We start from the raw sequence: 15,123 nt of genomic DNA, 5'->3' as shown, positions 1-15,123 counted from the left end.
GGATAGGGTGGAAGGGAGGAGACAAAGAGAGAGACTAATTAAAGATGGAGAGAGAGAGAGAGTAAGAGAGGGAGCTAGTCTTGGCTCATGTATTGATCTAGCCAGTAGGGTCCCAAGGGTACCCATGCACCTGGGCTTGGTTTTGGGTGTTTTTTTAATAGATAAGCTTTCACTGCCCTGGGGATGTGTCACACTTTCTATTTGTTTACCACTCACAATCCATTCTTCCAGATCCTTGTGGAAATGGGTCAGAGGACTTTTGGTCTTTGGTGGTCTTGTTCCCCCCATACAGTCTGTGCCTGCTTCTCCACCTCATTTCTCTGTTTGTGCTGTTCTCTACCAGGAGGTAGATCAAAGACCTTTGTCCCAGAAAGGTGCTGTCCTACCTCGGTATGGCCCCTTGTCCAGTCACATCTTGTTCTTTTTCACACTGTGTTATTGCCAACAGTCCTTGGCTGTTATTACCTACAGTCCTTGGTTGGTGCCACTTGCTATTGGTGTTTCAGACAAACACATTAGCTCTTATCTTCTGGGATCCTGCAGGGGGTCTGCAGGTGTGACTTTACCATATGCAGAAGCTGCCTGAAGCTGCCCCCAGGCTGGATGGAACTAATTCCAGCTGTTTCCAAGACGGACCCACTACTGGGCAAAGTTGAGTCAGTCAGCAATCTTGGTAGCACCTCTGTGATAACATATTTAAGGAAGCATTAAAAACAACTATACAGTAGCCAGGGAAAAGTGAGACTATGAGACAAATAGGACCAGTGAAGAAGGGGGTGAAGGTGTTCCAGGAACTAGAACAGAGATTTCCCTGCAGACTACTGTTCAAGGTGGAGTAGATACACATCTGCAGCCTGTGCAGAGTGATGGTTTTAGCTTCCTAATCCTTCAAGAAGTGAAAAAGCCACAAAACAACTCAAGAACTATATAAAAGTCATAATTTTCTTGTTGACTGTGAACCTCAGGTAAACTTGTGTCAAGGTTCTAATGATTTAGTGAACAAGGGAGTTTTATTTGTGTTTCAGATTTTTTCTTTTTTTTTTTTTTTCTTTGACATCTTTCTTATATCTGCCTCATAAAGAATTGGACTTGTTAAATGGTGGAGAAAAATAAGCCATCACAATGTTGTAAGTCTGCAAGACAATTTTGCATTCTTGGATTTGGTTTTTCGGGTTGTCTGATGTTGTGGTATATTAGGAAATCAAGATTTTTCTGTCTCCTAGACTAGCCTGTTTTATGGGAAGGAAAAAATTACTATCCTGTGTGTCCCTTTCAATATTCTATGTATTTCCTCAAACTAACATGGAGAAGTTCCTATTTGAGCAAAATAAGAAAAGCATATGTTGTGTTTGAAATTGCATTTTCCTGTCCTTCATAGTTCTAGTAGTGGATTCTCTTGTGTATTTTCTGATTCCTTTCATCCATTAACATTAAGTTTTACTGCTTGGGCAACTGACCACAAGATGGGCAGACAAAGACAGATAAGGAGTGTGTATGTCTGACATTTGCTTTATAAAACATATATTATAGAGGAGTGGTGGTGTGGAATGCTTCCCACCACTATCCTGACCATTTTCCTAGTATTGGCAGCCATCTTTATTGTAGAACATTAATGTTAAACAGTTCTTCCTGTATGTGTAGAAGTAAAATTTGAACTAACATAAAACCATTTTGAATTAAATTACATTGCAGTTTCCTGTCTTCACTTAAATGAAGCTTTCTTGTTTCATTCTGGATTTTGAAGAATTACAATTAGATATATGCCCAGGTTGATCAAACCAGTGCTTTGGGGTATGGTTGTTTATTTGATACTTAAACAGGTGTTTTAATTATTTGGGCTTAAGATGTGGTCTGTGAATTTAGGTACTTAAAGGGACTGAAGGAGACATGACCCTGCACTGTGATATTGTGTAGGTATTTGTTGCTAAATCTGTTTACAGTGCTGTGGATGCATGTGATATTTTTACCAGATCTTTCTCCCCGCACACCTTCCAAAGTTCAAGATCTCTCTTACAAAAAAAAAAGGAATAAGTTAGGAGAACTAGGTATGTGTTGGTTTTGCGTTGTGTAGGCTTTGAGTTTTGATGCCTCAGAAAATGCAGATGAGTATGACTCCATGTGAAAAGAACAGCCACTAAAGAAGAGGGGGCAAACAGAGTAATGAATGTGTCTTCTGAGGAATTTGAATGACAAGTAGTATCTTTTTTCATTATTTATACGAAGCATGTTGTAAACTTTTTAATATTCTGCTTTCAAAATATAGTTCTCAGAAGTTGAAATGACTGGACAAAGTGAACTTATTGATGGCTGCAGCTGGTGGGATATAGGTGTGCCTTTCCCTGCCAGACTTCTGGTAATCAATTCACATGTATAATCTCTGCTTCCAGTGCTTGTTTCCATGACGTGTGTTCTTCTGTTTATACTCCTGTTTAAAGAGACTGCTGTTGATGCTTCTTTCAGAAGTATTGTTTTTCCACAGCTTTGCCATTCTCTGAACTACTAGCAAAATGAGACAAAATTTATTTTTTGTCAAAGGCTTCTTGTTTTCAGATGTTGGCCAGGGAATTCAACTTTTGTTTTCATGTGCAGCATCAGAGGCTTGGAGAAGGCATGGGTAACTTTGACCCAGTGAGCACATCAGCTTCCATAGCATCTTTGGCATCTGTCTGTGGTTGGCTGGAGAATATAATTCTTGAGCCTGTTCCTGTGAAAGAGGCAGGAGGAGGCTATGTATCTGTTTTGCTGACTTTCCCAATTTGTGGAAATCCCCAGTGTGAAATTTGCAGTCTCCAAACTCTTTGTATTGCATTACAGTTAAATTTTTTAGATCACTTCTTGTTTGAATAATATGGCTGTTGTTTTTTGGGAAATAGTGTGTTCTGATAATCAAGATTATAACAAAATTCTAACAATGTGAAAGCATTGTTAAAAAATGAGGTTTTGAAATTCCACTATTCTAATGAAGAGTTTTCTTCCATTTCTTTAATGGATGGATGTAAAATCTGGCTGTTCACAGCCTGTGTGATAAATTCTATTTCTGGGTAATGAAAACACTAAAGTATAGCAGTCTCTTGATCTGTTGCCATATGAATTATACCTACTGTGAAGTATTTGGCAAACTAAGCTGCACATAGAGGAAAATCCAAGAGCATTACTTGTTTTTCTGTCTTAGTGAGAAAAGTGGTCTTGCTTGTGACTTTATATAGTACTGTGGGCATGTTATTTCATTTTCTCCCTGTATTACTAGCATACTGTCTGAAAGTTGCGGTCTGCTAATTGTTTCTAAAAAACTTTTTTTTGGCACTTGGAGGAGAAAGTTTCCTGTCTCTAGTCCAGAAGCTGAAATATAATTTCAGCAGTTCAAAAATAAAAAAAAAAAAGGAGATTAAAAAAGGCATATTTTCGTTTGGAGTGTTGGCAGTTTGATTGAGAAAATAAATACTTGGTGCTCTTTTGGTGAAGTATGTATTTTTGGGCCAATTTCCTGAGGAAATGAAGCTGACATGATCATATTGTAGGTCTGCATATGTTGGTCCTTCTTGCAAAAATGAGTCTGTCTTCTAATTTCAGATAAACTTGAAACCTGAGGTGGCATTCTGAAGATTTTTTGAAAATCAGTTGCTAATTAGAGGAAGAGATCTAAACGTGTGCTGTTCTTAAGGAGAAAAGAGGCAGGAACATGGCTGGTGTATGCTGTCAGTGATTAGCTAGTCAGCACCATTTAGGTTTGCCTTCTCAGGCTGAATAGAGATAATATAGAAGTCATGGAGAATAGAGGCAACTGTTGTAACCTTGAGTTCAAGGGAAGAAAGGTACATTCCCATAGCAAGGTCTTGTTTCCTTGTTCCAGAGTATGCAGCAAGATAATGTTGAAGTTTTCCAAAGGTAACAAAATTGCAAGAGGTCATGTTATAGTCTCTGCACTTGGTAACCTTTCTGTTTAAACTGCAGATAGAACAGTTGGTAGAAACTGGTTCTTTTTATTGTATTCTGTCACTAAATGAGGGATTTGAAATTAAGGTATATGAATTTATATATACAAAAAACCCTGACTAGATTTCCTATAGCTACATTTTTATTCTCTGTAGAGGTTGGATTTTATTGTGCTAAACAAAAAATATCCCACTGACCTTTTTAAGGGTGGGACAAGCTGTGTTGTAAAGACACAACTGACTGTTCAGAAATGCCCATTTCAAATTCCTCTGATTCACTGCAATGTAGGACTGTTAGTTGGTGACAAGTCATAGGCTAAACTTTGGCTTAATCTTCTGGTATCTGTAGGTGTGTTAACCCCATTTAATGCCATCAGAGTTCTGTTATATTTTAAATAAAATAAGTACATGCTCCTTACCATGTCTCATGTGTATGCAGATATATATGCAGGGGTGTGTGTGTGTGTAAATACATATATATATGTATATATGTATGTATGTATATATGTGTATATATATGCACACTACTTCTTTTCAGTAATTAGCAGCCAATGGAAGTTTGAGGAACTGTGCACGACCATTTCTGAGGGTGTCTTGGTTTTTAAATTGACCAATTTCCCTTCTACAGTGCCTGAAAATGACAACAAAGCGGAATTTGTTTTTGCGGCTGGTGCCATGCCGCTGTCTGCGTGGAGAGGAGGAAACTGTGACTACACTTGATTATTCTCACTGCAGCCTGGAACAGGTGCCTAAGGAGATTTTTACTTTTGAAAAGACCTTGGAAGAACTGTATTTAGATGCTAACCAGATTGAAGAGCTTCCGAAGGTATGTTGGATGATTTTTGTTTTAGATACGCTTATTACATCTTTACTTCACCAACATTGTAGAAGATAATGGTGTCTAGCTGTCTAGCTACAGCTTTTGGGCCATAGTTTGCCATGAAGCAGCCTTGCTAGGCTGAAAGTTTATGCATTCCAGCTGGACTATTTTGTTGCATGAATTGGAATGAAATTGCTCAAGCAATAGATCCAGCTCAAGAGAGTTACAAAGCAGAAAAGACTGACTAATAAATCTATTTCTGTGCACTGAGAAGTGGGTAGGCTACCACTTGCCTTGGTCTAGTCTACAGTTTAATTATCCATGTGATTAGAAAGATTACTTGAATATTTATCTTTTGTTCTGTTTTGGAATTTTTTGTTCTTAGCTGCAGGTACATGTAATAACCTACACTTGCTTCAAGTTAATGTGTTTTTTGTATTAGAATAAGTCATACTTAAAGGCTTATTTCTGAGAAACTAAAGAAGTTTTCAGCCTTTAAGTAATATTGGTCATTAGTTTTTACAACCGTTTCATTTTTCAAAAGAAAACACCTCCACATATAAATTTAAATACAGCAAAGAACACAAGCAGGTACATTGGGGTAGTGAAGATGTAATCAAGGTGATTTTTATTCATTTGACCAAAATTTTGGTAATTTAACTTTCACAGAAGAACTGTAGGGGAAGGCCTGTAATACTTGGAATGATCCTAGCCATTATGGAGCCAGAGTTTCAAGCTGTGTATTTCTTTTCCATTTTACTTGGTCTTCCAACTCTGAAAAAGGCTTTTAATTAAGTAATTTCAAATATGAAGAGTGTGATACTTACCAGGCTCTCTCATTTTCTGAAACCCTGTTAAGACTTTTCCACTCTCAGCTTTCCTCTTTGCCCCAGTAGTGTTTTGTGATCTGGCCTTTGTATGCCACAATACAACTCCTTTGGGGCTGCTTGTCAACCTTATCGATGAAATGACCCATCAGTGTGGCTATTGGATTTTTTTAATTGCTCTGAATCTTGTCAGAATTCCAGCTTATTTCAAAAATCAGTTCTTACAGCATAGTTCCTTAATTTAGCTGACTTGTTGAGGGCACACTATGAGCAGACTGGGGAGAAAGGTTGTGGTAGAGAAGGAATTGATTTTGCATTAAATGTTGGTGCATAGTCTGAGCTTCAAAACTGACTGGGCATTTGAAATTATTTCATCCTCCTCCATCCTTTGTTAAATCACATCTGAAAAAGTACCCTGTTTGCTCCAAGTGCCGCAGTGTGCATTTGAGCTGAAAAGCTCAAACTGTAACAGTTTCACTTTTCTGTCTTACTCCTAGTGTTTGGAAGAAATGTGAAATCTGTAGTAAGATAGTCTTTAACTACGTGGCTTCCTGCATTTACTGCTAGTAATTATGAATATGTAAACGCTAAAAAAGAGCAACAAACAGAACAAGTGCAAAGTTAACATGATCCTTCCTTCCCTTTTTCCTTTAGGGATCTTGCAATTTTTTGCGCTGCATGTGACTTGACCTGAGTTGTCAGAGAAATTTAGAATGATTCCAAGAGTTTAGATTATTGCTTTCCAAGGAAGGAGTTTAAGTATATATTTTTGAAATAGGGAATCACTCTAAAACACATGAGCTCATCAGAGCATCCTAAGTGAATTGTAACTCTTCAAAGCCTCAAAGATAAATGAGTTTTAACAAACATTTCTGAAGAATTGGAAATAGTGGTAGACAAGTTAAAGTCATTCCTTTAACTGTTCATCTTGTTAATTCATGTTTGCTTTTGTTCTGGGGTGGTATATGCAAATTTTACAGGAATGGGGCTTGTCCAGTCTCTGGTTCAAATAATGGCCTTGTAGTTGAGGGAGACACGAAATTTTGGTCAAACTGAGCCCATTGGTATGATAGTGAGTGGGATAAGTTTTTTTTTTTTTAGTCAGTGAACGCTTCCTGTTCTTTTATGATCTTTTCTCAGCATACCAAAAGTCAAGATATTTACGAATGATCTTATCTAAAATTGTCATGAAAGGAATACTCATGAATTGCTCAGCTGAATATTTTCAACTGTTTTCTTAGAGATATTTATTTACTATGTGTGAGTTTCCTGCATATCTATTGAGGTTTTTTTCTTCCATTTCATTAAGATTATTAGCCCTACTTTGTCAATTTGTAAAGCTTTTGAGGAAGAATCTCTAGGTACCCTGCATTTAAGAAGAGACCTGGCTCTGAGCTAGTATTTGGAGGATACTAAGGATGGTAATACATGTATACAGAAGAGATTAGTTGGTTTTCTGTACCTCTAACTTGAACTTCGACTAATTTCAATTCTTTCACTAGTTCAATTTTTTTCACTAGTTTTCAAGTTTCTTTCAACTGTTTTGGATTTTTTTCGTAGTTAAGGTAGGAAGCAAGAATGGGAAAAAGTATTGGAAGACACAACAAAATGAAATTTACACTTTTAGAGGAGGTGAATACTACTGAAATCCTGTGTTCCAGAACAGTTTGATATTAAAAGATGTGTCTATCAATTTTTCTTTTCTTTCTGGAATAAACTCTGCTTACCTCTGTGGCGCCACATGGCATGTCTTTTATAGAAAATACTTTGCAATGTTTGCAGGTCCATATGTAACTACAGGACACAGTTTCTGAGATCCTGGAAGGAATCTGTAGGAATTATTAAGCATAGCTGCTGCCTTGTGTCCATGTACAGTTTCTTGCTTTCTTAAACATTGTAATATGAGTTAATTTTCAGTGAAACTAGTTTAAAATTTTTCGTAGTCAAAAACTCAAAATAATCTGCTCTTCAGGCCAGGAGGTCAGAAGTTTAAAGAGGTTAAAAAAAAAGCTATATAGAGAAAACAGAGAGAAAATCATATTCACTTTTTTCTTTGTTTCAATAGCAACTTTTTAACTGTCAGTCTCTACACAAGCTGAGTTTGCCAGACAATGATCTAACCACATTGCCAGCATCCATTGCAAATCTCATTAATCTCAGGGAACTGGATGTCAGCAAGAATGGTAAGTCACTTTGCTTATTGTATTGAGCTAACAAAAAGGCAAATCACTACTGACTGTACAAAGACACTTCTGAAACTATAATTTCTAGAGGCTATACAGCTAGTAATTTTAAAATTAGTACTCTCAATTCCTGCTTACAATAAAAAGATGCTCTTTTATGATCTGGTTGTGATATTTAATTGTATCCCTTACATTGGTTTGTAGACAACACTGTCTGGCATTTTATATTATCTCAGAATACGTAAGTTCAAATGCTAGTAACTTTTGTCGTCTGTCATTATACTGAAGAGAGTTTGCACAAGAACTTGTAAATTTTGCTCGATTTTATTGGTGTAATTTTTTTCATATTGGTTGAATATTGGTTGAATATTGGTTTTGGTTTATTTTAATAAGCTGATGTAATATTGTGGAATAGTAGGACATGGCTTTGCTCTCCTGCTCTGTGGATGATACGTGGATGATTTACGTGATCATGTGTTGGTTCACTTGTCTGACTTGTTAAAAATCTACCATTCCATGTGGGTCAGATTTTTATAAGTTAATGTTGTCAGCCAGGTACATGGGGTTTTTACTAATGGTGCTGCTTTGGTAAGATGGCAGATGTGTGCAATTATGAGGAAATTGAAATAACATTGTCATCAAACTTAGCTGTGTGACATATTTGAGAGAAAAGTTGAATCATGCGAATTGAGAAGAGTAGAAGAGTTTTGTCTTACTAATTTAAAGTTAAGTAAGAGGATACCTCATTGAAATAATACTTGAAAATAAGAATTCCATAAATACTAATGTATAAATATTTTGTCGTTCAATTTGTTTTATTCGGGGTGCTAAGTAATTATGACTCCATGACAACAAGTTCTGCTTTACTAAAAAGGCATTCCAGTTGTTGAGGTGTTGGTATTTTCCTTGGTTGTTTGTTGCAGCCCAATCTGTACTTAAACTGTTACTGTATTATGTACGTGTAATGAACACATAATTTAGTGTGATAAATTGACCTGGTTGTTGCTGATCTGTTCCTGGTACAAGTGGATTGATAGTCTTAAAGAACACTGGCCTTAAACTGTCACAATAACACACAAGAGAGAAAGAATCATCTTTTTGTCCTGGACTGAACTGTTGGAAGTATTAACTGTTTGAAACACAAATTTTCAATGCAGAAGACTTAAAACCAGCAAAAGGGCATTTGAGTGCTGCTGTTGGCAAATTCCCTAGCTCATGTACAGAAATCAGCAGCTGAAGCCAGGGAGCTACTTGTCTGTCTAAAATGTCATGGCTCTGAACTAAGCCTACAGAGTTCAGTGCTGAAAGAGCACTTGTTCTTCTGATGATATGATATGCTATCACAGTAAACTATGAGTCAGTTTTGTAGAGGCTGGGGTTTTTTTAACACCATTCAGAGAAATGGCGGGGGATACAAGCTTATTTAAACTATTATCATGTGCCTGGTGTCAAACTTATCACAATTTGGATAGCTTCTCTGACTAGTGTTACGCACAAGAAATAGTTCTGAGGTCACCAGCTTGTTTACTGGGGACATCTTGTCTTCCAGTAGTTCTAAAGCCTCTATTAAATTAAAAATACCAAATTAGAGTTCCTGTTTGTTACTGCTGGGCGAAGTAAGAAATAGTGCTCTCTATTTTGTAATAATTTGGTATTATATGAGACCTCATTTGTTGGCATAAGTGCCTTTCCCTTTCTCTTTAGCTCTCTGCTGTTGCAACCATGGAAGATTTTTCTGTTAACAACTGCAAGTCTCCTCCATTGTGTGTGTTTTTCTCTTTGCAAGAATTTACTGCTCATTTTCTCATTGTTCTGATGAGTGTCTTTAATAGGGAAAAATAGGAGGTATTTCACTACTTTTCTAAGAGTATCAAAATGTGAAATTCTTCCTTTTTCTTTTATATCTCAAAAGAATAGAATATTGAAGCAGTGGACTTGTATGGAAATAATTGCTTTCCTTTAGTTTATAAAAAAAAATAATTAGTTGAGATTAGACCCCAAAAGTGCAGGATGATGAGAGATGGAGAATTCTAAAATAATTCAGTGGTTTTCAGTTTCCTGTGGTTGTGGCAAGTGAATGGTGGTAGTTCCTCTATTTTTCTTGGAGTATTGATATACCATTAAGTGTTTCCTTATGAGATGGATTGGGCTAAATCATGAAGCACAGATGCCTTGATATCAAATATGAATTTATTGTTAAAGATTGTATTTTTAGAAGGATAATTAAACCTTAGTTTTCAAATACCAGTACACATGAAATATGATAGGACTTTCACGTAAAATATTTGAGCTGTTTCTGGCATAGACATAATCAAATGTATTGACCAAAGTATTTAATATTCTAAAGAGCTGATAGGAAAATTAAAAACTAAGCTTCAAATTTAAAATGTTTCCAAATTACCTAATGAATTACAGTCTGGCTCACAGAGTGATCCTGGTCATATGGGAGACCATCCTGTTGTCCAAGTAGAATTATATGCATATGTATGTGTGTGCTTAATATTTGATGTTTAGATGAAAGATCAAAATTGCAGAATTTTTTCGAAGTAGCAGATTCTTTACATGAAAGGTGTTAGTCCAAGAATTCAATCTTTGTGGTGCTTTAATAGCACATGAAAAATCTTACCCTTTTAATTTCTTGCTTAAATACACACAATAAATAAAACTCTATAACAGAGACACAGCAGATGTGCAGATGCTGATACTTAAGAATATTTAATAATCTTTTATCAGAACGAGGATTCATCTAATCTAGCGTCCTGTCTCCAACAGTGACTAAAAGTAGAAGAAGCCTAGGGAAAATTTAGAAAAATACAGGAGGCCGGGAGCCATGCATGTTTCCCTGTGTGTTCCCAGAGTGCAGCACCTTCTCTTCTTTGGCCCCCTTGAGTCAGACAGGGTGATTTTGTTTTATTTACAAATCTTCATTTGACTACTTCTCTGTCAGTTTATCTACTGTTCAAAGTGATGTCGGTTCTGAGACATGCTGAGTTAGAGCACAAGCCTTTAGTGGCTGTGAGTTGAGGAGCACACTGAAGTCTTTGTACAGGAGTGTGGTCTGAAATGTATTATCCATGGCTGCTGAAGTGGTCATGGCATGAGTGTAGCCTAAAAATACCAAATTGCTGCTCTATGTGCAGCAAGCATAGGCTAGAGTTAGTCTTAACTTTGCTTTCATTGTTGGTAGTAGTCAATAAATTCTGTAGCTTTTTGGTAGTGAAGACATCCACTGTCCTTTTATGACATTTTAACCCAATTCCCAAGGCTACTGTGAACCTTTAATATCAGAAGTGTTTTGTTGCTTCTTTCCAGATACACCTCAGTTTTGAAATTTATAGCTGAAGCTAAAGATTTGTGCTATCCTAGTTACAAAGATGAAATGATACTTGAACAAATGGTTCAATAAATAAACTGCATTCCTATACAAGAAATTACATCCTGCACTATACAAAGCATTGAGAGATGCCTTTTGTCCCAACCCTATATATAACCTGATGGGTTACATCTTAAAGAGAATTTGCAGCATTCAGAGTATGAGATCAGTGTAGAAAAAATAATTTAATTAATGTTATATTTATGAGGCTAAAGGAAATAAAAACACTTTTAATCCTGTATGGCAAATTTATTTAGGTATTGACAACTGTACAGGAAAAAAAACCCACCCTCCAAAAAACCCGTGCGACACCGCTCTTCACCCCTAAATCAGTGTCTTTCAGGGTTAAACTATAGGGAGCAATCATTTAACAACCATTTCCTTGTGACTTTGGCATGCCAGCCTCAGCATACATCTAGGGCAATGTGAAATGCTGTCAAGGAAATATTTTTGCTTCTTCAAGAAGGGAAAAGCATTTATGTGCAGTGTCTGATGACATATCTAAATGTAGAGAAAAGTTACCTTTACAGGTTACTAGAATAAAGTGGTTTGAAAGGCTGAAACATAGGATGAGAGGTGACTGCCAGGAAAATCAGGCTTTCTTGGAAGCTTGGGAAATTCGCTTTAAATTGCTTGTCTGTGGGGTTAGTCTAGTGGGAAACAGTGAAATGAACTAGTTTTCCTTACATGCAGGTAGTGAAAGAAAAATATTTAATTTTTAAGTTCTATATTATTCAAGCCTTTGGAGGATTAAACAGCAAGATGAGATAATTACTACCAAGACCAAGATTAACCTGGGGCATTGGAAATAACAGTACCTTCAACAGTCTCTTGGATATTTCTTTCACAGTGATGTTAATGGAAATTTACTCATGTCAGTTTGTTTATCTGTATTACAAGCAATCTTTATGGAAAAATAGACAAACTAAAATGAAGAAAAACACTCCCCTCCCCTCACCCCTCTGCCTCCAGGTATATCTGCCTATAAAGTTATTCCAGTACTTTTAAAGAATTTTTGTTAACAGATGCAAATTTAGATCAAATATGTTTTCTTCAGTGTTCTAAAATAATCTGTTGATTTGGCAAGCTATTTTTATATGCTCTGTGCCATAAGTTGTGGAATTGGAGAATGAGAACTCAAGAAACTATCCAATTTTGTGTTGCCCATCTGGTATATTTAGGAATATGGCTTTTCCAAGGAAGTGAGAATTGTTCATAGTAACAGAGGGAGACAGATCCCAAGTTGTATTTTCTGCAGGAAGAAGTAAGACAGGAAGATCCTGAATACAAAATAACGTGCTGTAAATTTCCTGTTTCTCTGCTTACATTGACAGAGATGCCAGGACCCGGATTTTTAAATCATCCATGATAGTGAAATAAAAGATAATTGATTTGCTGCAGAGTTCTGAGTTAGCTCTGTGACACTGTATCACTATATAGATATTATAAATATGCTCTAAATGTTAGCAGCCCTTCTATTTTAAGTCTTTTTTCAAGTGTTTGTAGTACTTAAATACATTGTATTATTGAAGGTACTAAAAAGAATGTCTATTCACAATACAATGATCTCTGCGTGTAAGAGAGGATGTGAATTGAATGAAATTTCAATGCAGATAAGATTTTGAATGTGAAATTTGAGTGTATGTGTCTGAAATTCTCAAGTAAGTTCATTAAAAATGTCTGGACTCAAAGTGAATGTTTGTAACACAAGAAAAGGTATCGTAAAAGTAATTATGGGGCTTGTAGATGTGGATTTACATGTAAAGACAGGATAAAATAGGATTGTAGAATAAAATGATTGTTTTGGAAGGGACTTAAGGATCATTTAATTTCAACTCCTTGACAGAAGCAGGGACATTTTTCAGTAGACCAGGTTGCTCAGAGTCCCATCCAACCCCACCTTAAATATTTCCAGGGGAGGAAGCATCCACAGCTTCTCTGAGCAGCCAGTTTTCACCACCCTCACAGTAAAGACTTTCTTCCTAGCATCAAATCTAAATGTAGACCCATCCACCCCATGTCCTGTCGCTACTTGCTCTTTTAAAAGTTCCTTCTCCACCTTTCTTGGATGGCCCTTCAGGTACTGGAATGCCACAACTAGGTCACCCTGAAAATGACTATACAAATTCAGTACAATTATCTTCTTCTGGATCTTAACTACCTATCCTAGATTCTTCTAAATCCAGAACATCATACCTATTTTTAGGGGTGGATTGGTAGCACAGGGAACATTCTTTATCCTGCTCTAAGCTGAGATAACAGAGAGAGTCTGTTGAACACTCAGTTCTCCCTTGCCTTGTGAATTAGCTGATCCTACTTGCTTGGGTTGGATGTTAACTTACCTTCAGCTCCCAAGGATTTAAGAGAGTGATATCACCCTGCCTTTGTGAGAGCTTAATACTAGCATCAGTGGCCTGCTCTGATTCCCAGATGGTACAGTGCCTAGTGAGTGTTCTATGCAAGGAAGCTGGTCTACCATGGCACTCAGCTCTGGGTTCTAGCACAGCTCCCAGATTCTGGCGTTCCCTGCAGCTGAGGGTTTGGATGGCTCTCTGAGACTTGAGGAGGTCTGTCTGTGCTTAGGCACCTACCTGAGGAGGCTGTGGCCTCTCTGCTTGGGTTTCATGCTCAGCACAGCCGTTGCAATGTGTAGACACCCATTTTGTTGCCGAAAAGGTTTGCTACATGTTGACCACTCAGTAGGATGGAGTGGCTCCTCCTCTGTGCCCTTCCTCATGAACTGCCATGCAAGACCCCTGCACCACTTCCTTCTGAAGCCACGTGTCCTGTTCCTCACACTCCCAGTCACTCACACTCACTGGACCCATTTAAGACCTATTTATGTTTGCTTGCCTTTAGCTATTTATTCCTTTCTCCACTGCAGAGCTGCTCTCTCTCACTTGACAGAACTGCTGGGACTTGGCAATTTCCTGGCAGTCCTGATAAGTCTCTCAGCTGTCACTCAGTTTTCCCTGACTCCAGGAGCCTCCTGCGCAGCTCGAACCTAGTGCTTAGCCCACCCAGAACTTACTGTAGCTACTGGTGGTGTCACTGCTGTCACTATGCACCTCGCCAGTTCACCAAAGGAGAAACTTGAATCTTTTTTTTGTATCAGGGTATGCTTTGAGTGACAGTTGTCATGTAGCAGCAAAAAGTGACTGGACACACATCACAGATTTTGCAGTCTGGGTTAGTAGGGGACAGGGCAGGGAAAAGCAAAGCAGCTTCCAGTGGTTTTGTGCATCTCTGGGTACTTGACAGCATTCCATCCATGAATTAGACAGGATTGAAAACCATGTAACCTTGGAATTTGTCCAAAACAGCATTATAGCCACAACTGTTGTCAACAACTCTCCTAGTGCTCCACATTTTGCAATTTTATTCTGCCCTGGCATGTTTTGCTTTATGCAAATTAGTGTGTCAGGCAAGTCTTCAAGAATTACTGGCTGAATTACTCAAGAATTACTGGCTATTCTTTTTTTTTTCCACAGGACAGGTATTGAGAAACCTGTCTTGCTACTCGTATTCCTTCTTGTTTACATTATGTAAGAGACATATGAGTAGAACAGGCCTACAGAGACCTTATTTTAAAAACTGGAGAATTATTTGAGGAGGAATGCTTGGAAGACTCTTACGTGTTTGCTGTAATGTCTTAGCTGTGTTAGTACATGTGTGTAAAAGCAATAAAAAGCCCAAAACTGTAATTGGAAAGGTGTTAGTGCTGTCATACAGGTGACCCTTGCATCTCAGATAAGCCTGAGATGCTGGTGGGTCTGAAATCAGCTGCAGCAAGGAAAGAATATGGGAAAGCAAATGAATGTTCAAAAAATAAGGGTGTTTAGGTTCTAATACACTGCTTACTTTGAATAATGAAAAGCACTGGTTGTAGTTCAGAAGGTATGCAGCTTTCCCACATTAAGGTAAAATACATAAATATGTAAGAATATGGACTGTGGCTAGTACTACAAGTTTTCAGTTTAAAATCTCA

The 15,123-nt window shown here is 37.4% G+C and overlaps 1 protein-coding gene across 2 annotated transcripts in view; it reads left to right on the top strand.

Moving 5' to 3' along the window:
- Positions 1-15,123, top strand: part of ERBIN (erbb2 interacting protein) — a 114,299-nt gene that overhangs the window by 47,787 nt on the left and 51,389 nt on the right. For both annotated transcript variants that reach the window (XM_062513994.1, XM_062513993.1), the window contains 2 exons: positions 4,561-4,758; positions 7,645-7,762. In XM_062513994.1, the coding sequence (XP_062369978.1) occupies positions 4,570-4,758; positions 7,645-7,762 (307 nt within the window). In that variant the 5' untranslated portion in view covers positions 4,561-4,569. Of the gene's footprint in view, positions 1-4,560; positions 4,759-7,644; positions 7,763-15,123 lie in introns of those variants that run through there.

The sequence above is a fragment of the Cinclus cinclus genome, chromosome Z (genome assembly GCF_963662255.1).
Source record: "Cinclus cinclus chromosome Z, bCinCin1.1, whole genome shotgun sequence".
Lineage (NCBI taxonomy): Eukaryota > Metazoa > Chordata > Aves > Passeriformes > Cinclidae > Cinclus > Cinclus cinclus.
This window is presented reverse-complemented; position numbering and strand designations above follow the sequence as displayed.